At 45.4% G+C, this 19,322-nt stretch overlaps 8 protein-coding genes across 8 annotated transcripts; 3 read left to right on the top strand and 5 right to left on the bottom strand.

The window, feature by feature from the left end:
• Window positions 1–7: 7 nt before the first annotated feature.
• CCR75_000727 (uncharacterized protein) lies at window positions 8–328 on the bottom strand (the record flags this gene model as incomplete). Its single annotated transcript, XM_067958833.1, has 1 exon — window positions 8–328. The coding sequence occupies one exon, from the start codon at window positions 326–328 to the stop codon at window positions 8–10; it is 321 nt and encodes a 106-aa protein (XP_067816790.1).
• Window positions 329–345: 17 nt separating this feature from the next.
• On the bottom strand, window positions 346–2,555 carry CCR75_000726 (uncharacterized protein). The gene is made up of 5 exons (XM_067958832.1): window positions 1,655–2,555; window positions 1,312–1,586; window positions 1,038–1,250; window positions 879–979; window positions 346–816 (listed from the first exon to the last, which is right to left on the bottom strand). The coding sequence occupies exons 1-5, from the start codon at window positions 1,750–1,752 to the stop codon at window positions 415–417; spliced, it is 1,089 nt and encodes a 362-aa protein (XP_067816719.1). The 5' UTR covers window positions 1,753–2,555; the 3' UTR covers window positions 346–414.
• A 3,983-nt stretch (window positions 2,556–6,538) lies between these two features.
• CCR75_000725 (uncharacterized protein) lies at window positions 6,539–7,690 on the bottom strand (the record flags this gene model as incomplete). The annotated part of the gene is made up of 1 exon (XM_067958831.1): window positions 6,539–7,690. One exon carries the CDS (start codon window positions 7,688–7,690, stop codon window positions 6,539–6,541), a length of 1,152 nt encoding a protein of 383 aa, XP_067816792.1.
• A 124-nt stretch (window positions 7,691–7,814) lies between these two features.
• CCR75_000724 (uncharacterized protein) lies at window positions 7,815–9,920 on the top strand (the record flags this gene model as incomplete). Its single annotated transcript, XM_067958830.1, has 1 exon — window positions 7,815–9,920. The coding sequence occupies one exon, from the start codon at window positions 7,815–7,817 to the stop codon at window positions 9,918–9,920; it is 2,106 nt and encodes a 701-aa protein (XP_067816791.1).
• Window positions 9,921–10,226: 306 nt separating this feature from the next.
• CCR75_000722 (uncharacterized protein) lies at window positions 10,227–13,487 on the bottom strand (the record flags this gene model as incomplete). The annotated part of the gene is made up of 5 exons (XM_067958828.1): window positions 10,227–12,659; window positions 12,724–13,013; window positions 13,070–13,209; window positions 13,272–13,333; window positions 13,387–13,487. The coding sequence occupies 5 exons, from the start codon at window positions 13,485–13,487 to the stop codon at window positions 12,155–12,157; spliced, it is 1,098 nt and encodes a 365-aa protein (XP_067816793.1). The 3' UTR covers window positions 10,227–12,154.
• CCR75_000723 (uncharacterized protein) lies at window positions 10,318–11,916 on the top strand (the record flags this gene model as incomplete). Its single annotated transcript, XM_067958829.1, has 1 exon — window positions 10,318–11,916. One exon carries the CDS (start codon window positions 10,318–10,320, stop codon window positions 11,914–11,916), a length of 1,599 nt encoding a protein of 532 aa, XP_067816794.1.
• Window positions 13,488–13,735: 248 nt separating the features above from the next.
• CCR75_000721 (uncharacterized protein) lies at window positions 13,736–14,761 on the top strand (the record flags this gene model as incomplete). Its single annotated transcript, XM_067958827.1, has 1 exon — window positions 13,736–14,761. The coding sequence occupies one exon, from the start codon at window positions 13,736–13,738 to the stop codon at window positions 14,759–14,761; it is 1,026 nt and encodes a 341-aa protein (XP_067816796.1).
• CCR75_000720 (uncharacterized protein) lies at window positions 13,771–15,806 on the bottom strand. The gene is made up of 4 exons (XM_067958826.1): window positions 15,585–15,806; window positions 15,401–15,519; window positions 15,111–15,333; window positions 13,771–15,045 (listed from the first exon to the last, which is right to left on the bottom strand). Coding segments are annotated over exons 1-4 (528 nt in total). The 5' UTR covers window positions 15,587–15,806; the 3' UTR covers window positions 13,771–14,861.
• Between the last annotated feature and the right edge of the window lie 3,516 nt (window positions 15,807–19,322).

The following is a 19,322-nucleotide window of genomic DNA, read 5'->3' as shown; positions in this document are numbered from 1 at the left end:
TGTTACATTAACCAAAGCTTTGTTCCCGCAATAAACGAGCCCGAATACGTCGTAAGCTGGTCACACGAGCATTGGGAAAGCACGTAAATTTCCTTAAAAAGTTAGCATTAGCTTTCACAGTCAGAACAACAATCTTTGTATGACGAAAGTTCGACAGCACCTGCTGCACGTCGTCGATTTCGTCAGCCGCGGACTCAAGGTCAATAATTTTAATGGCAACAACCTCATCTGTATGCGTATCAACCCCCTTGTAGACCTCTCCAAAGGCTCCACCCCCTACACGCTCAATCAATTCGTACTGCGCCGTCGGGTCCAGACTGCCGCTCATAGTTTCTGATGCACAAATTAGCTGGAGTGCCGGTTTTATACCTGCATTTTTTTAATTTATTGGCTAATGGATGCAAAATTACTGCACTACGATTGGCTACTAATAAATTGAGCGATTTTTGACGCCATATAACGATAATGAACCTCGTGTTCTTCGTACAAGGCTCCGAGAAAGGCTTTGCGTTGGTCGGCAGTGACCAAAACGTCAAGTTCCTCCGCATGCTGCCGAAACAGTCGCTTTTTCACCTCAAGTCGAAACTTTTTTCGCTCTATTTCGTCGTGTTTGTTTAAAAATGAAAATTTGCGCGCCTCGTAGCAGATTTGCACCTGTGTTTGCGTTATTTTAAGCGTTTTCTGCACAGCGTGAATGTCATTAATTGTCAGTGCTTTGGTGCCAACACCAGGTCCGCAAGCATTCACACTCAATTCTGGTGACAAAGAAAAGAAATTGTTTTCAACGCAACTCTTCAGGTTCACCAAATCGCGAAGCTAAAATAGGTTATATAATAATGGTAAGCATTCAGCAATCAGAACTCACATGCATTGCGTACACTAGCAAACGCTGGGACTGGATCCTCAACCGTAAGTTCGTACACTCGTGGATTCGCCGCAGCTCGCGCATGTATACAGTGCACCAGTCGCTCAGCGTGACCTGTAAAATCACACTAGAAACTAAAAGATTTAACGTGCTGGCGCAAAAATTTGCTGACCTTGTCGCTGGTACGTTGGAAAGATTAAGGCTTGGCAAATGCGATGAGTCTCGTTCTGGTCTGCGTTACAGTATGCGGCTTTCCGCCCTATTGGATTGAAGAATTTAAAGACAGTGACATAACCAACGGGGTTGAAAACCTTGCCGCCATCTGTCTGCTCGTAGGTCAAATACATCAGCCATCGCGGATCTGTTACATCGATAGTATCGGCTCCTGTTGGCCATTCTTTAATAAGTAATTGTCGACTACCCGGATGGGAAGCTTGGCAGAATACCTTCAATAAACCACAGCGACAGTGTCTGCAGATTTGCAAGAAGTTTCTGTGCGTGCTCATTATCTTCCAGCTTGCATTCATTTATTTGAAAAGAGCGAGTTGTTGAATGTTTACCATCTATTGCTGGTGATATAAATTTATACGTCTCGACACACTTCCCCGGGGGCCCTGTGTAGTCGGCCAATGTCTTCCGCAGCGCACTGACAAACGCATTTTTGTCTCGGACAAAGCCCTCTGGCAGCGATGACATCAGCTTTGCTTCAACATCCTCGGCCCTTCATCCACACATCATCACACAATCAGCCTTTTCTGCCTTATACATGCAATTCAGACGAGATCTCACGTGTCCAACTTGTCTTTATAGGTGATATTCAGTAGTGCACAGAAGTCAAATCCGTTGTAGGTCAAATTTATCTTGAGGTCTTCGTAGCCATCAATCATTTCATCAGTGCCAAATGCATGGTAGGAAAATTTCGGAGAGAACCACTTCAGCGTTTGCGCTTCAACGTGGTCGCAATTAGTTGCTTGACGGAATAACAAGAACGATTAGAGCTGTTCGGGAGAAGCGTCAGGACCCAACGATCGCATACCAATAGCCAGCGATGTTGCTTCATTAGAAGAAATTGACTGTGCAAAATGTCTCTGTCTCTTATCTTTTGCAAAAAGCTTGACATCCGATGGCGCCATTTCTGTTAAGTTTGTGACATAGAATGTTGAGACAGTGCACGAATAATTTTGTAAACAGTAAAATCACCCAAATGCATCATTATCTTGTAAATACTGCAATATAGCATAAAATGACCGGTGGCTGTGGTTGTGCTTCCCTCTTTCCATCGGGAGAGCTCATTTTTATTTCCTCAAATTGATGGCCCCAATCAATTCTGTTTTATATCAAACAAGGTCGTTGAACCCTCGTCGAATAAAAGTATACTAGCCATCATGTCCTTGGGCTTGTAGAAGTCGTACGACGAGATAGCTAATGACACGATCATGGCGACTTTAAACCAAGTGCGGACCCTCAAGTGTTCGCCACTTGACCTGTCTCAACGCCACATCCATTTTTGATCTATTTCATATATTTGGGGTATATTAAAATCATTTCTCCTGAATGTAATTACATATCTAAAATTTGTGGATCTCGAGGAAATCTGTAGTGCAGAACAGATTCAAAATTGATAATGTAAAAAAATTATTGCACCGAAAGCCTTTCCATCTGCAATTAACTTTTACCACATGCGAATGCCCCCCTATGATCTGTGTTAACCAAGACCAGGAGACCAGCTATAGCATTACTACACCACGCTGTGTTGCTCATTGGGCTCATACGCAGGAGCAGGTGATTCATACTGTCTACCTGCTGGCTGGGTTGGTGGTTTTCTCGCTATTATGGACATTCGCTTCCCGCCGCCAGCGCAAATCGCTGCGCAAAGGCGAGCTCGGCTTCTCACTAAAATCCCGTCGATGGGCCCGCACGTCTGGCACAGCTGCTATTATTGTAAGGAATCATGGTCTGCAATAATGTTATGGCAGAGTTTAATATATAGCATTCGAATGTAGAACCGCCCTGTTCAAATACTCGTGTCTTTCGGCATCCTAGGACTTACCATGTCTAGACTGAATTCTTATGATGTGACTGAGTGGTCTTACTACACAGTGTTGGGGCTCTATGCCATCTCCGTCGTGGATGACGTAGTGCGATTCCTGGCATCGCGATACAAAGTCCTGTTTTGCTTTTCTCCCCTCACAGTACTGGAGCTGCTTTGCCTAGCGTCAAACTTTGGTGTTGGATTTGGCTCAGTGAAAGTAATTGGCGGAGTGCAAACGCGGACGTACTTGGACTTTTCAGTCATGCGGCCAGCTTTTATTCTAAGAAGCTATATAGAAATGGAAAAACATGTGCCACGGTCAACGAAGGGCTGGATGATGGTCCGGCTTGGCATTAAAATTTTGCTAATGATCATGGTCGGCGCGTCTATCATGTTTTTTTTTGAGACACTCGGCGAAATGCCATTCTTTGTCGACAACGGTTTTGCTCATCTCTACAGCTGCACTGATGGTTCTGTCACGAGACAGGAATCTTCTGAGTGCTCCAACTCTACTTGGTCTGTCATGTTTGCTTTCTATTTTACTGTGGTGGTACGAACTCGTTCAAGTCATTTGTGTAAAAGTTTTACTAACTCTGGTGCATCTCTTTCGTAGACACTGGGTACAGTCGGCTACGGTGACAACGCACCACAAACCGTGCCAAGCCGGCTTTTGGCAATTATGTTTATCGCTATGGGCATCATTTTGTTCTCTTTGGAAATTGAGAATATCATCGGCTTGTATAAGTTACGTCAGATCGGGAACTCACCATTTACCCCAAAGCCTGAATCAGAGTTTGTCCTTATTATTGGCAACCCTTCGTTCGCTCAGCTTTCAGCTATACTTCGAGAATTATTTCACGCGGATCACTTGAGCAATATCAATACACAGCAACTTGAAGCCGTCATATTAGGTGAGCTTAAGGCCAACTTTACAAAGTCACTAATTTTTAAGCTAAAGGCTGACCCCATCTTCGCCTCCCGAGTAACGTATATTGCTGGCGATGCTACTCGCGCCGAAGATCTGGACCGGTCTTTAGCTCAACATGCTAGAGCTGTCTTTGTGTTTCCAAACAAGCTCACAGGTGATGCTGGGGCAGAAGATGCGATGAATATTATGCGTGTGCTTGCTGTCAAGCGCTTTGTGGGGTAAGGTGGTGCATCTCATGTCAATTTATCTTTGCATGTACATTAATTCGACTGTAGATCTTCTGTGCGATTTTTAGTAATGGTTTTACGAGCTGAAAGTGCTCGCCACATGCTAGCTGCTGGCGTGCACGCGGATGACATTATTTGTGAAAATGTCATCAAGATGGGTGCACTAGCTCAGAATGCTGTCTCTAACGGCATATCCACTATGCTGTCAAATTTAGCTTCAAGTCTTTCTGTTGACAGTAGCAAATTTATTAATGATCTTGCCACTGCATTGCCTGCTGCAATTGACAAAAATGAATTGACTGGCCTAGATACCTCAACCGCTGCTGACAATAGTTCGCATTCTACGCGTAACTGGATAAAAGAATACTATGCGGGTGCAGCCAAAGAAATCTACTTGTTTAACTTGTCAAAAGTGCGAACGAATACGTCTTGTAAAGCTTATACAACCTAATATGTTTTGGTCGTTTTGTTTACATTAGAGATTTTCTGGGTTTTCGTTTTCTGAGGCTGCTACGCGCATTTTTCAAGAAACTTCAGGCAGTGTGCTTCTTATCGGTGTGGAAATTATGTATTTCGATGATAAGCCAAACTCTTACACAGTTGAGTCACGAGTATTGTTAAATCCTGGTAAAAGTTTGCTTATGACAGAGTGGATTAAGTGTTACTGCATCGCTGATGACTATGATCAAGTATTTAATTGCAACATTTGTCAAGAGACAGTCAGTGTGGAAGAATCATTCAGAATTTCTAGCTTTATGTTTCAGAAAAAAGATGTATTAAAGCCTATATTTTCTGTCGATCACGATGGCAACGATAGTTCGAGCAATGAGTTCCATGGCTTAACGCCATTTATTGCTCAGATGACCCCCAATTCTGATATGACGAAATACCGCTACCCGGTGCGACGTGTTATCATTAATCTAGGCTCCTATATACTAATTGTTATGTTTGTAGCTGGCATCGCCAGGAGCCGTGTCACTATACCTGGTGCGACTTTTACGATTGCATTTGTAAAACAATGCACTCTGATGGTATTAACACTTATCTCTCAAATCAGGATTGTTCCCTCAAAAGTATTGTTCTCAAACTAGAGGCTTACAAGCAGACAATAATGAGTGGCAATCCTTATGAAAGCTCTCAGGTTCAAGCGAAGATGCTTAGTGGTCGAAGTGAAAAAGCTTGGGATTCGCTTCAGCCACCCCCACTCAACGTTTTGTTGCACCCAAACCATATTTTAGTTTGCAGCTTTTTGGGCGAGTTGTCATTGGAAAGCCTGCAATGGCTTATTCTTCCACTTCGTAGCCCATATGCAGCAGTTCATCCGCCAATTACAATTTTGGACAGCGCGGAACCGTCAGATATTATTATAAGATGTATTTCCGCTTTTGACAGTGTGGTAAGTTGTGTATTTCATTGGTGTCCAATTTCATAATTGTCGATAACAAAGTTTTTCCGATTCAGTATTACGTGCGTGGAAGCCCCTTAGTTTATACGGATTTGCAGCGAGCGGGTGCGAAGGCTGCATTTGCAGTTGTAGTTCTTGGGAAGCGTGTGGAAACCTCCGAATTATCTGAATTAGCCTCAAATGCTGAATTGGAATCCGGCGTTGCTGATGCGGAGGCTATTTTCTCAACTATGCTGGTTGAGCTTAAGATGAACCTAAAGAAAACCTTTACAGTCACTGAACTTGCCGATGAAGCTAATTCAAAATTTATGGGCACGCCTTTCCAGTCAAACAAGCATCAGACCGCGCTGAATGGTAGCGGTTATGCAAATGTTGGGACTTGTACAGATATTACGAGTATGGACATGCTTACGCTGTGGGATAGTATTCTACAGCACGACGCACCGGAGCAGAAGTATGAAAAATGTATTTTTGATCTTCCTCTTTACATGTCAGGACGGATCCTGCACCCCCAGCTCTGCGAAAATATGGTTGTGCAAACGTATTTTAACCCATCAATCTATAAAATTGTCAGGCAGCTAGTTGGGGGCCCTCGGTGTACTGGTGTTATTCACATGCTGTCAATTCCGTATGCGCTTAGAGTGAGTCTTTGCACGAGTTTTGTCGATTCGGTTGCTAAAGCATTTGTGCACGCAGGAGGGTCACACGTACGCAGAAGTCTTCCATGCACTCGCCACATCATCATATTCAGGCATCTGTGTCTGCATATACCGCATGTCAAGCCAAACAGTGGGATCGGCTCAAGTGGAGGTGCCAATTGTAATAACAGCGCCGAGCGCAGACCTTAAAATTCTAAGCAATGATAGGCTCTTCGTGTTGATCGGAGTGCATACGCTAGAACGAGCGGCCACCAAAATCCAGGCGAGGTATCGCACATACAAAAGCTGTTCGGATCCTGTTAAATAAATAGAAGCGAAGATAGCATAATTTTTAGTAAGGCCGCTTTGAGTACTATTTATAAATTGGGGGCAGCAACAGTACGTTCGCGCTATTACGTTCGCGCTATTAACGTTGTACATTGTCACGACCTGCGGCTTATTTTGCGTCTGCCTCGCTTCAGTTCACCATGCGAAGCTTGCATCCGCTTGTTTCCATTGCCCTTGTTTAGGCGAAGTCCATTTTGACAATGTTCGCTTCCTCTTTTGTACTTGGACATGATCTCATTGCTACAGTTTGTGCCCTTTTTCCCCTTTTTCTTCTTTTTTAAACCCAGCATATCGTCTAGATTTGGCGTCAATAGCACGTATAGCTTTGTAAGGATGTCCTTGGTGATTGGTACGACGTAATTTTCTTTGTCTCCTTCTCGAAGTCGAGAGGCGTCGCCCAGTGCGCGGTCTTCGGGCAGGAATATAAAAGTCAGCGAGTCCCAAATTGGAAACGATTCCTTGGAAAGAACTTTTTTGTTAGCATATCCCGGATACAAGCAGCGGTCAAATACGATGGACTGCTCGTGACGGAGCTTGTTGGTCTTCGCAATCTTTTCGATGCCCCACTGACCGAACGGCATCTTAGTCTTATGTGTCACGTGCACTTCGCCCGTAGGCGTCAGCATCTGTGACACATGGGCAAAAAAGTCATTCAACAGTTTTTTATTCGCCTCCATCTCACGGTTCTGTCCGTCCATTCCACCTGGCGCTCGGACACACGGAAAATTCCAAATGACGCGATCGAATTTGCCGAGCGTCTTCATCTGCTCTGCATCGGTCGCATCCACCTCATATAGTACCCGCACATTTTTTATTGCACTAAGCTCGTTTAAAATGTAATTGCAATCTGGATATGTTTCCAGCACCGTCTTCTTGCTTTCGTGTGACGAAAACACAAGCCGCACGCCTGATTCGGGACCTAGCGACCGTGCCAGCGCCAGTGAATATGAAAAGTTTCCATCGCCCACGGTCAAAATACTTTTTACTTGATCTGCATTGTATAGACCAATGAAATGCTGATCATTTTTACCCGATATTGCCACCGTCACGTCCAGGCCAGTGGCAGTGGCAGCTTTAACCAGTGATGTCATGCGCGGGCACATCTCTGGCCTCACGTTTGGTAGTAATCCTCTATCACCGTACAGCACAATTTTGTAGCAGCAAGGAATGCATCGAGTATATGCACAGCGTAGTGTGTCGGGATGTGCGTGCAGCAAATGAAGATCGCGCAATTGCGAGACGTTCATACTTTAGTTTTAGTCTACAGACCTTGGTACAATTATGATAATCTCCTGAGGTTTTTCACATAAATCAGTTTTTGCATCCGAATTGCCGCATTTTCCCAAGACAAGAACAAGCACAGTTGTCGCCATGGACCAGCTCATTCCCGTTATCAATAAATTACAAGACGTGTTTAGCGCCATCGGCCAGTCGCCTATTAATCTGCCGCAAATTGTGGTCATTGGAAGCCAGAGCAGCGGAAAATCGTCTGTGCTCGAGAATATTGTTGGCAAGGACTTTTTGCCGCGCGGCTCGGGCATCGTTACGCGTCGCCCTCTCATCCTGCAGCTGTACAATCGATCAAGTATATCTGTGGAAATGGAAAATGATACCGCTGAAGAATGGGGCGAGTTCCTTCACCTACCTGGCCAAAAATTCGTTGACTTTAACGAGATCAGACGCGAGATCGAGAAAGAGACCGATCGCATCACCGGCAAAAATAAAGGGATCAGCAACGAGACAATTAATCTTAAAATTTACTCGCACCATGTGTTAAATCTCACACTCGTGGACCTTCCGGGTATTACCAAGGTGCCCGTCGGAGACCAGCCCATAAATATCGAAGAGCAGATTCGAGACATGTGCTCTGAGTTCATCACTAACCCTAACTCTTTGATCCTTGCAGTCACCTCGGCAAATACAGATTTGGCGAATAGCGATGCACTAAAGATGGCGCGCGAGATTGACCCGGAAGGAAAGCGTACCATTGGCGTCCTCACTAAGTTGGACCTAATGGACGATGGCACCGACGCCATGGACATGCTACAGGGACGCGTCATTCCACTTAAAAAGGGATACGTGGGCGTTATTAATCGCAGCCAGGCAGACATAAACTCGCAGCTTTCTATTCGCGATTCGCTAGTCAAGGAGCAAAAATTTTTTAAAACTCACCCTGCTTATCGACCCGTCGCCTTAAAGATGGGGACGCAGTACTTGTCCAAGACGCTTAATACGATACTAATGCACCACATTCGCGACTGCTTACCAGATATAAAGTCCAAGATTAGCAGCATGATTTCCGATCTTGACAAGGATCTTGAAGAAATGGGGTCCCCCACAGAAGCGATGACGCCAACTGAAATGGGTGGATGCTTACTAAATCTACTATCGCATTTTTCGAGCAACTTTATGAACTCACTGGACGGGCGCAATCATCAATTGGTTGACATGGACGAGCTCTATGGTGGCGCACGTATTAATTACATTTTCAATGAAATTTTCTCGAAATCTCTACGCGAGGTCAATCCATTTGACGGACTTAGCGATGAAGACATTCGCACTACAATTCGCAATGCTAACGGTCCGCGCCAATCGCTTTTTGTTCCGGAAGTTTCGTTTGAATTGCTTGCAAAGCGTCAGATTGGCCGCTTGGAGCAGCCTGGACTGCAATGCGTTGATCTCGTGTTTGATGAGCTGCAGCGCGTGACGTCGCAGTGCGAAACGATTGAACTGACGCGCTTCCCTGAGCTGCGCAATCGTGTCATGGAAGTTGTGAATGGGTTGCTGCGTGCTTCGTTGATTCCGACGCAAGCCATGATTCAAAACCTCATAAGGATTGAGCTGGCTTATGTAAACACGAATCACCCAGATTTTATTGGAGGTAGCCGAGCAGTAGCTCAGCTGATGGAGAAAATGCAGCGCGAGACTATGGTGTCGGCCGGAGCACCCAGTAACATCCACGACTCTCGACATGTAGGACAGGTACCAAAGCAAAGCGCGGTTTCTACGATCCACAGTGGAACAGCAGAGGATAAGCATGAAGGCAACGCTTTGATGTCGTTTTTCGGTGGTAGCCGCAAGAAATCTGGTCTTGATGTACCCGCTAGCTCAAAAGTTGCGGTGGTCAAACTTCCACAGGTGCCCGTAAGCATGCGACAAGGCGATGACCCTACTGATCGGGAACGTATTGAGACGGAGATTATCAAAAGTCTGCTTGCTTCCTATTTTGACATTGTGCGAAAAAACTTTTTGGACTTGGTGCCTAAGGCCATTATGTGCTTCATGGTGGGAAACTCGAAGGAATGTATTCAAAACGAGTTGGTGTCATCGTTGTATCGTGAGGACAAACTTACGGAGCTCTTGGCAGAGACTGGTGATATCGCAGCGCGCCGCTCCAATTGTGATGAGATGCGAACTCTGTTGCACCGCGCCCTAGAGATCGTGAATGAAGTCCGCGACTTTAATACGTTTAAGTGAAGCGAGAATTTCAGTTAAGGCTACCAATTTAAGTTCAAGGACCGTTATATAGCGAAAGGCAGATAAGTTTATCGCAATCGTATAAAGAGCAAGCATTTTACTAAGTGGGCAGCAAATGGTGCTGCGATGCTAATATCCTTTCATTTGCCTTTGCTAACGCTTGTATACAATATATGATGCTCCAAATTAGACACTTGATCTCACATCTGAACGTAGGCTTTCCCGCTCTCCAGGGTAGTCAATTGTAGCATAGTTGTCACGTATAGGTAGCATGACGACAAAGGCCATAGAGCATGCAACACTGGTGTATTATTATCTTCTTTTCTAAAAAGCACAAAATGTCGGCGTCATCGAATCCTGGTATTTTATTTCGACCACACAGAATTTTGTTGTGGCTATGGTGCTTTCGGTACGCGTTTGCACATCCGTGCGCCGCATTTCAATGCAGTCACCTCCTAACTACCGGCGCATGATACTAGAGTCGAGGGTGTACGACGTTGCCGATCAGACGCGGCTGCAGGAAGCGCCAGCCCTTTCCCGTGCGTTGCAGAACCGCGTGTTGCTTAAGCGCGAGGACCTTCAGCCCGTTTTCAGCTTTAAGATTCGCGGAGCCTATAACAAAATGGCTAATATGTCGAAAGAGGAAAAGGCGATAGGATGTGTGTGCTGCTCAGCTGGCAATCATGCCCAAGGCGTGGCGATTTCGGCTTCCAAACTCGGGATTTATGCGAAAATTGTCATGCCTCTGTCTACTCCCGATATCAAGGTGGACGCCGTGCGCCATCATGGCGGAAAGTTTGTCGATATCGTTCTTCATGGGAAGTCGTTTGATGATGCAGCTGCTGAGGCTCGTAGATTGGTAGAGCAAGAAAAGCTTACCAGTGTCTTGCCATTTGACGATCCTTACGTCATCGCTGGGCAGGGCACGATTGGCATGGAAATTTTGCAGCAAACAAGTGGGTTTGGGGATAATTTGGATGCCATCTTTGTTTGCACCGGTGGAGGCGGCATGCTTGCCGGCATTGCAGCCTGGGTCAAGCAGATTCGACCTAGTGTTAAAGTTATTGGTGTTGAGGCTGCGGATGCTGCGGGGATGACAGCATCCCTTCAAGCTGGAAAAGTTGTGGAATTGGACCACATTGGTTTGTTTGCGGATGGGGCAGCTGTTAAAAAGGTGGGAACCGAGACGTTTCGTGTGTGCTCCGAGTATGTCGACGAGATGGTGACTGTGTCGACGGATGAGATCTGCGCAGCAATCAAGGCGGGATTCAATGACACTCGTGCGATTCTTGAACCAGCAGGGGTACTCTCAATCGCAGGCATGACCCAGTATGCCAAGACACGTGGAATTTCGGGCTGCCTATTTGTCGCGGTCACATCTGGTGCAAACATGGACTTTGCTCGACTACGCTTTGTGTCCGAGCGTGCAGACTCGCACGAGAGGCTACTTGCAATCGAAATTGATGAAAAGCCGGGTGCGTTTTTGAGCCTGAATCGGCGGCTTGATGCGGTGGGAGTTCGCATCACAGAATTTAGCTACCGCTATGATAATTCCGAGAAGGCTCGAGTGCATCTTTCGTTTCACTCTCCAAGTGCCGATCATGCAGATGCTGCTATCCTTGAACTGCAGAAGGACGAGTCAAAATCTAGCAGAGGATACCATGTACTAGATCTCTCAGAAAATGAGCTGGCTAAGGTGCATACGCGGCACTTAGCTGGCGGTCGAGTTCGTGGTGGTGTGGAGAATGAGCGGCTGTATCGCTTTGAGTTTCCGGACCACCCACGCGCACTCACCTCATTCTTAGAGGCGCTACAGACAACATGGAATATCAGTTTGTTCCACTACCGTAATCACGGGGCCGATATTGGTCGGGTATTAGTGGGCTTCCAAGTTTCAATGGAGAATTCGGATCACTTCCTAACGTTTCTGAACCAAGTAGCATATGTCTTTCACGAAGAAACAGACAATCAAATGTACCAGGAGTTTATGCTATAAACAAGAATGTAAAGCCATTGCATGGAGACAATAGACATTGCACCATCTAATATGATCGATGCTTCGGAATGACACCGAGCACAAAGCTATGATCTTACGCATCGATAATTGACACTGATGTGACGTTGCGCAAATTCGCTTAAAAGTGACTTCTATGTAGCCGGCTACTTCGCTAAATGTCTACCGCAGTCCGGCATACACAAAACTAGCAGTCACTAATATCGTCCGCCAACGAGCTCTAATCCGAATCAGAGTCGTAGTTGTTTAATACGTTAAACACGTTCGCCGTCTTCGCTACATCTGGAATTGAGATCCTCGCAGGAGGATCAATTTGTTTCGGACGAATCTCCGGCTTTCGTTCCTGAAACTTCTCCATTCCTAAAGCACCGCGCCCACGCCCACCAACAGATCGGCGACGGCTGCCACGTCCACGCCCACGGCCCCCACGAGTACTATTATCATGGCTGCCCTTGCGAGCCACAGGTTTACTTTTGACCTCCTTGACAATGGTTTGAGCAATTTTCTCTTCCTTAAATTTGGCTTTAGCTTCTTTTACTTCCTTGGCCTTAGCCTTGCGTTCACGGTCAAGAACCTTCTTACGCTCGAGGTAAGTATTTTCGTCGCGAGGCTTGGCCTCTCCAAAAATGCTCGGCTTTTGAGCATCCAACTCTTTCTTCTCAGTCGAAGTCGAGCGCGGCAGCAGTGTTAAACGCTGTCGTTCTCGTATACTTTCGTTCTTTTCACTGCACCAAAAGATATTATTCAATACTTCATCAAAATCAACAACAATTATTTCAAGAAGCTTACCGACGATTGTCTGGCACGCGCTCACCCCGATTGTCAGTACGCTCATAATCATGCGTCTTGCGCCCACGGTCTAGTGCCACATCCATTTTAACATGGCGACCATTGAACTTCTGATCGTCTAGTTCAAGCGCCTGCAAGAGGTGCTCTTTCTCGAAGAATTCCACGTAAGCAAATCCGCTAGGACGATTGTCGTGATAACGCGGTAAGCGAACATCCTTAATGCCCTCTTGGCCGATAAAGTCGACCAGGTCATCCGCCGTCGACTGAAACGGCAAATTGCCAACATAAAGCTGCGCTAAAATTTGTCAGTCAGATCACACACAAGATCAAGTAGGGAAATTCCCACCTTCCAAGGACCAGTATTCGGTACAGAGTTCTTGGGACGTCTATCACGCGAATCCTGACGATGCTCTGCATAGCTTTCCCTACGGTTTTCATGTCCGCTGCGTCGGTCATCGTAGCGGTCATTGTGGCCTTGACGTAGCGCTAATTCAAAAATCTATGTTAACAAAAAGCAAGAGGAAGCAGATCTTAAGCGTAAACAGTACTATCATGCTGCTGCTCGTTGTTTCCAATTACGTCCTCTTCAATGAGCTCCGGTATCTCCATCCTATGAATATTTAGGTAAGACTGGAAGTATGGGCTGGTGATGACGCATCTTACGGCAAATTTTTGGAGGCTAATGGAAGAAGCTGGAAGCTTTCATCGTCATCGTCAGCCCAGGAGCTGGTGCCGCCGCGACCAAAGCTTATATTCTTCGCCATCGACTTTGCCTTGTTGCTTGTTGGAATGCCACATGATGGAAATCGGTAAAACCGATACGAATATTTTTTTAGCTTAATCAATTGATTTTTTATTCTAAAACGCAAGAACGCTAAGGCTTTAACCACTCATAGGTCGATTCAAATAAAAAACCTTCGAATATTTCGTGTAATTTCTTGGAGCTCACCACCAATCAAAAGGAGCCAATCATAATCTTTAAAAACTATGCCATTTTCATAGATAAAGCGCAATGGCTCACGGTGGCAAGGTCGTCAAAAATACGGCTGGCAAGCAATCCGTGCGCGCCAACAAGAAGGTTAATAAGCAAGCGTCTAAGCAGAGCCGCAAAGTGACTAGTGTGGCTAAACCGAAGCGCCTAAAAGCCCATGTGCAGCGAGCCATTAAGGCCAAGGAGCCCAAGCTCGTGGAAAATACCAAGAACTTGTTGGTGATGCGTGGCAATAAAACTAGCGAGGAGGTAAATGAGATGCTGCGCGATTTGCGCATGATTAAGGCGCCTTTTGCTAAGTTTATGGGGAAAAAGAACGATATTCACGTGTTTGATGACGAGAACAAAGTTGAATTTCTTACTCAAAAGAATGACGCCAGCCTTTTTATCGTTGGAAGCCATACCAAGAAACGACCAAACAACATCGTTCTTGGCCGCACCTTTGATGGTCATATCCTGGACGTCATTGAGCTATGTTTTTCGAATTTTAAATCCATTCGTGCCTTCAAGTGCAAGAGCAAAAAAGCGCCCGGTTCCAAGCCCAGCTTTGTGTTTACGGGAGACCAGTGGGAGAGTGTTAATGCCTTCTCGAAGCTTAAAAACATTTTGCTTGATACATTTCGAGGTACAATTGTGCAAAGTGTGAATGTCAAAGGGCTGGACCACGTCATCATCTGCACTGCATGGAAGACCAAGGTTTTCTTTCGTTCATATTCGATTGACTTCAAAAAAGGTGACGAATCACACCCCCGCGTGGAACTGGATGAGATGGGCCCTCGTTTTGATCTTGAATTCCGCCGCACGAAATTCGCATCCGGTGACTTGATGAAGGTCGCCACGAAGAAGCCAAAGGGTCTGGTACCCAAGAAAATTAAGAACATTACTCGTGACGATCTCACCAGCAACAAGCTGGGTCAAATACACATGGACCACCAGGATATATACTCGATGCAAAGTCGCCGCGTAAAGGCATTGCGCAAGACGCCAGCTGACCTCGATAAGGCCAACGCCAACGTCGCTGAAGGAGGGCCGAAGAATAACGAATAAGTAGTGTTCAGGATTAGATAAAGGCTGGTAACAGTATCCAATGCGCAATAGACAGGTATTTTTTTAATGCCGTTATGCGTTTGCTCATTCTACTATGAATTTAAAGTAGCAACTTGGAAAGATGGTCAAAATCTGTAATAAACAGATCCGCCTCTTTCTTCACGACATCGCGAGTGACAACGCCTCCAAAACCGACCATTATGTCAGCAGGTGGGCGCGCTTGAAGATCTGTAACACCGTCGCCAACCACAGCGATTTTTTCGAAACCGTGAATACGCTTGATGCTAAAGCAAAAGCAAATTTACATATGAAGCACACCAGAAACCACAGATTAATTGTTTGAGCGTACACTCTAACAGCTTGAGCCTTGCCACCATCACGCGACGTGAGCTCCGCATCATCAAACCCGCTATAGTTACCGTCGTCATCAAAGAAGATGGTGTTTGCATAAATGCTCGAAAAAGGAATTCCCACCTCCTCAGCAATGGGCTCTATCATGAGGCGAAAGCCACCTGACACAAAAAACACAGCTATCCCCTTATCCTGCAGAGTTTTTATAAGCTTCTTGATACCTGCAGAATATAATAGCAGTAAACTTTTGTGATAAGCATACTTCATATTCAAGAGTAGCCCCCATACCCGGAGTAAACTTGGGCGGATTCTGTTTCAGGCAACTTTGAAAGTCTTGCCTTGATGGCTTGATAATGCCTAACCGGGCTGCTAGTGCCTTTTCAAACTTGACATTACCATTCATGGCCCTGAAACGTGAGTATACATTGATACATTAAATTTGTTCTACGTTTTTTTTTAATGTGCAACGAACATGGTGGTCCACTCCTTGACAGCATGGCCTACACCACAGTGCTCAGCGAGCACGTCGATCCCCTCATCTACACAAACTGTACTGTCGACGTCAAAGCAAACACCGCTCACCGAGCGCCAGATATTGCTCACAGTTGTGAACTGCGCTCGCGCCTTGTTTCAGCACAGCGAGGATACGTATGTGGCGCGAATCCGTTCAACACGAATTAGTGCATTTGTCACCCAATCGTTAGAAAAAAACGTCTTCATGATAACAATGCGTGGTGAAATCGAAGTTAAGCACGCTCACCTGCGCGGTCAAACAGCGGGTCAACTGTTTTGCAAACATCGCTCAATAAAATTGCTTGAGCAAGTGATTGCAAAGCTACAAATTATATAAATCGTGAGGTTTATTTTGTTGTACTGACTAAGTGTTGTGTCCAAATTTACTTACATAAAAAAAGAAAAAAAAAATCGATTCTTTGCTGAAAAATATTTTTTTTGTCACTTTTTAAAAATGTGTTTTTATAAGAAAAACAAAATTACTTATTTTTTATTTATAAATAAATTTTGGGGATAATACTGTAACCGCTATTGGAGGAAGAACTAGTGCTTATTATGTATACTAGTAAAAACGCATTTAAGAATAGGAGAGATGTAAGGGGTGTCCGTTACGTAAAAATTATTTCCTTAGAGAAGAAATAAATAAAGAAGTACACAATTGTTATCATTTAATAATTTTAACTTAATAATTCCAATATTACCAAATTTGTTAATATTGATGCAACAAGACATTACTTCTGTTGATTCGTTATTTTAAGTTCAAATTAATCCCCACCAATCGTTACAAGACGCAATTAGGCGCTGCGCAAGGAGGCGCTGTACATAGTAAGTTATTAATATATGCAAAATCAGTAGATAATAGGTCGTTCAAAATAACTTAATCTATAAATACAGCTTTACTTTTCTCTATAGTAGAGCCTTCGTATCTACCTCTACTAGCTAAGACTTCTAAGCTACTTTTATCGTTCCTCTGCACGTCAGTGTACGTGAAGTAATCGAGGCTTCTCACCTTCACTGTTATCAGTGTAGGTTGACTAGTACTGTTGTCAGTACTAGCGAAAAGTGCCCCGTTACAAGATACCCATGTTTTAAACCCCTTCTGCGCTAAGGACGCAATTCATGCGCCTAGATAGACGTCGAGGAAATTCCCACTCGTTTATGAGTTTGAGTGGGTTTTGCCGTGCACGCATTAACAAAAGATTCAGCGTTCTTCGTAAATGGTTTACGCCATCCATACATACTCACCTTGTTAGAATGTAACCCTACCTCAAGGGGTGAAGGACTCGCTCGAGCAAAAGCCGACCTGGCTCTTGCTCATCACCCGTCGACTCAACAGTCAATGCGTAGGGTACTGATGTCTATCTAATCAACATCATTTGAAACACACACAGCAATAGCGATGAGACTACTGCTGACTTTGATGGTGATAAAGATGCTAATTTATTCAGGATCGAAATGACTATGCCAGTGCAAGCGGTAACGCTAGCACTGAGAAGAAAGATTTGAATACCGCAGTGCGGACTTGACGCAATGAAAAAAAAACGAGACAGCAGGTTACTTCCTGTCGCCTCAAGAAGCAGTGGTCCGTTTTGTGCAGGGCTCCATCGCTATTGCGGTGGACGACAGAAATAAAATACTGACCAAAAGAAAAAGCATTTTTTCTTTCATTAAGGTTAATCACCTAGTCCTACTATCTACGTTAAATCTACCTAAACATGTAGTGACGAATGTAGAGTAACAAACTGCTGCTCAACCATGTCGGCTCGTTTCGTGAGTGCACCGCCAAGGAAGCGCATACGATTAAGCTGCCTAGCAGGATGTGCACGCATCTTACATTTTTTCTCGCCGGACGTTTTCACCTGCACTGTCAGTGCGAGGCTTTAACCGGGTGTAAATCAGAACCTCGCGGTTTAAAACATCCGAGAGGGACTCAGCTTCTGAATTTGACGTTTCATTCATGTTTTAATGATGCAATCTCTTGATGAGCCGTCGCCAGCTCGTTACAAAGGCTTAAAGCGCCCGTTCGTTTGCTAATTGGGTTATAACAAACTCCGCTCGGTCATCCAATCATCAGAAAGCGGTTGCCCCATCGACGTAAGCTCATGGCGCGCAACACGCTTATGTTCCACTTCCCCTCCATAACTTGCGGAGGGTGCGATTGCTTATATGTGGCTCAATATGAGGGTACGACGAATATGTCGGACCTGTTTTTTCCTCCTCCTTCTCATCGATCGATAAACTCGCACGGTGAGAATCACTTCCTTGCGGGGCGCTTCTGGATTTACCGTGACGTAAGAGGGGCTCGAACGAGCTTCCTCATTCTCTGGCTTGGGCACCCACCCTCGTATGATAGAAGGAAGCCTCGCTCCCACCTGATAAATGACGTTCCGGGTTTCTTTGATCAGTATGACAAGACCCAACCACCCAACCAATGATCCGCTAAGAACGTCCGAAAATGAGCGCTTGCCACGCTTGTAAGGGGATTGCAAATTTATAAATGCTACGCGCATCCCATAGGAGATAACCGCCATCCAATAGGGATCATCAAGCGAGTGACAATCTTTTCAAGATCACGATATGCGCGTTTGTCGAACCATCTATTTCAGGATAGTCAGAAGTTGGCATTTTTAATCGTGTTCCAAGCGAAGACAAATACAGATTGCCAAAAATCCTCCGCGAAAAGGAGAAGTCGATCTGAAAACAGTTCACGGGCTAACCCATACTGTTAAAACTTCGTGTCGATAGAAACACGAGCACAGCCTTCGGCTGTGATCGCCTTTGGATTTGCAGCAAGATAAACCCATCTTGCTTAATCCATCAACAAACGCAAGAATACCATTATTCTTGTGAGCGTCTTCGGGACATCCGAAGACGAAGTCCATAGATACGAACTGCCAACACTCTGCCGAAACAGGTAAAGATTGAACCGGAGCCAGGATGAAGCACAGGGATTCCCCGTTGAGAAACTTCGCAAGCACGTAAGTTCTTGCGCACGAGTTCATAATGGCGAGGCTAGTAGAAGTCGCTACTTGCTTGAGGTAAGTCCTCTCACATGCCACGATGACCAATTATTGGTGCATCATGACACTCGTGCCTGATGCGCAATCGCAAATTATTGTAAGTGGGAATGATTCTAGTGATGAAGATGAATAGCACTAACTGTGGGCCAAGTAAAGAGGACGTTTGTGCATGATGTTGAGGAGTCTGCCTGCAAGCTACGAGAGCTTAGTGCAGGCGTTCCGCATGTCGGAGTTAAGCTTTGGTTTCAGTGACCTCGTGAGCAAACTGATTGCTGAGGAAGTGCGACACAAGGAGACGGACGGGGTGAAAGAAGCAACGGCTCTTTATACAAGCAAGAGAATCGGCAAGCAGCACCAGGAGCGTGTTTCAACCGTGGCAATGTCCGCCACTATGCTAGAGATTGCCGTTCAAGTCGTGGACTAAGAGAAACACGAGAAGGAGGACACGACCACTCCAATGCGACATTTAATGCTAGCGTAGGGTCCGTCAGCGGCTGCTGGGTTGTGGACAGTGGCGCATCTGCATACATGTGCAAGGACGGGGAAATTTTTGTGGAGTATGAGGAAGTGTGACAGGCGGTATATCGAGCGCGAAATGTAATGTGAAGCTCAAGGTCATCGGTCACGAAACGGTGAAGTTGCGTGTTTGGATCGGACATGCTTGGATCGAGGCTCGC

Source organism: Bremia lactucae, linkage group LG3, assembly GCF_004359215.1.
Source record: "Bremia lactucae strain SF5 linkage group LG3, whole genome shotgun sequence".
Lineage (NCBI taxonomy): Eukaryota > Oomycota > Peronosporomycetes > Peronosporales > Peronosporaceae > Bremia > Bremia lactucae.
Note: the sequence above shows the minus strand (reverse complement) of the source record. Positions and strands in the feature narration are given on the sequence as shown.

Excerpts from the sequence above, each read along its gene's own strand:
- CCR75_000726 (XM_067958832.1), bottom strand. The coding sequence starts at position 1,752 with ATGATTGATGGCTACGAAGACCTCAAGATAAATTTGACCTACAACGGA. Across the intron at positions 1,251-1,311 it reads GTCGCTGTGGTTTATTGAAG|GAGCCGATACTATCGATGTA; the intron begins GTATTCTGCCAA and ends AATGGCCAACAG. Across the intron at positions 817-878 it reads CAGTCCCAGCGTTTGCTAGT|CTTCGCGATTTGGTGAACCT; the intron begins GTACGCAATGCA and ends AACCTATTTTAG.
- CCR75_000720 (XM_067958826.1), bottom strand. Across the intron at positions 15,334-15,400 it reads TCCGCCCAAGTTTACTCCGG|GTATCAAGAAGCTTATAAAA; the intron begins GTATGGGGGCTA and ends TATATTCTGCAG. Across the intron at positions 15,046-15,110 it reads AAGGCTCAAGCTGTTAGAGT|CATCAAGCGTATTCACGGTT; the intron begins GTACGCTCAAAC and ends CTTTTGCTTTAG.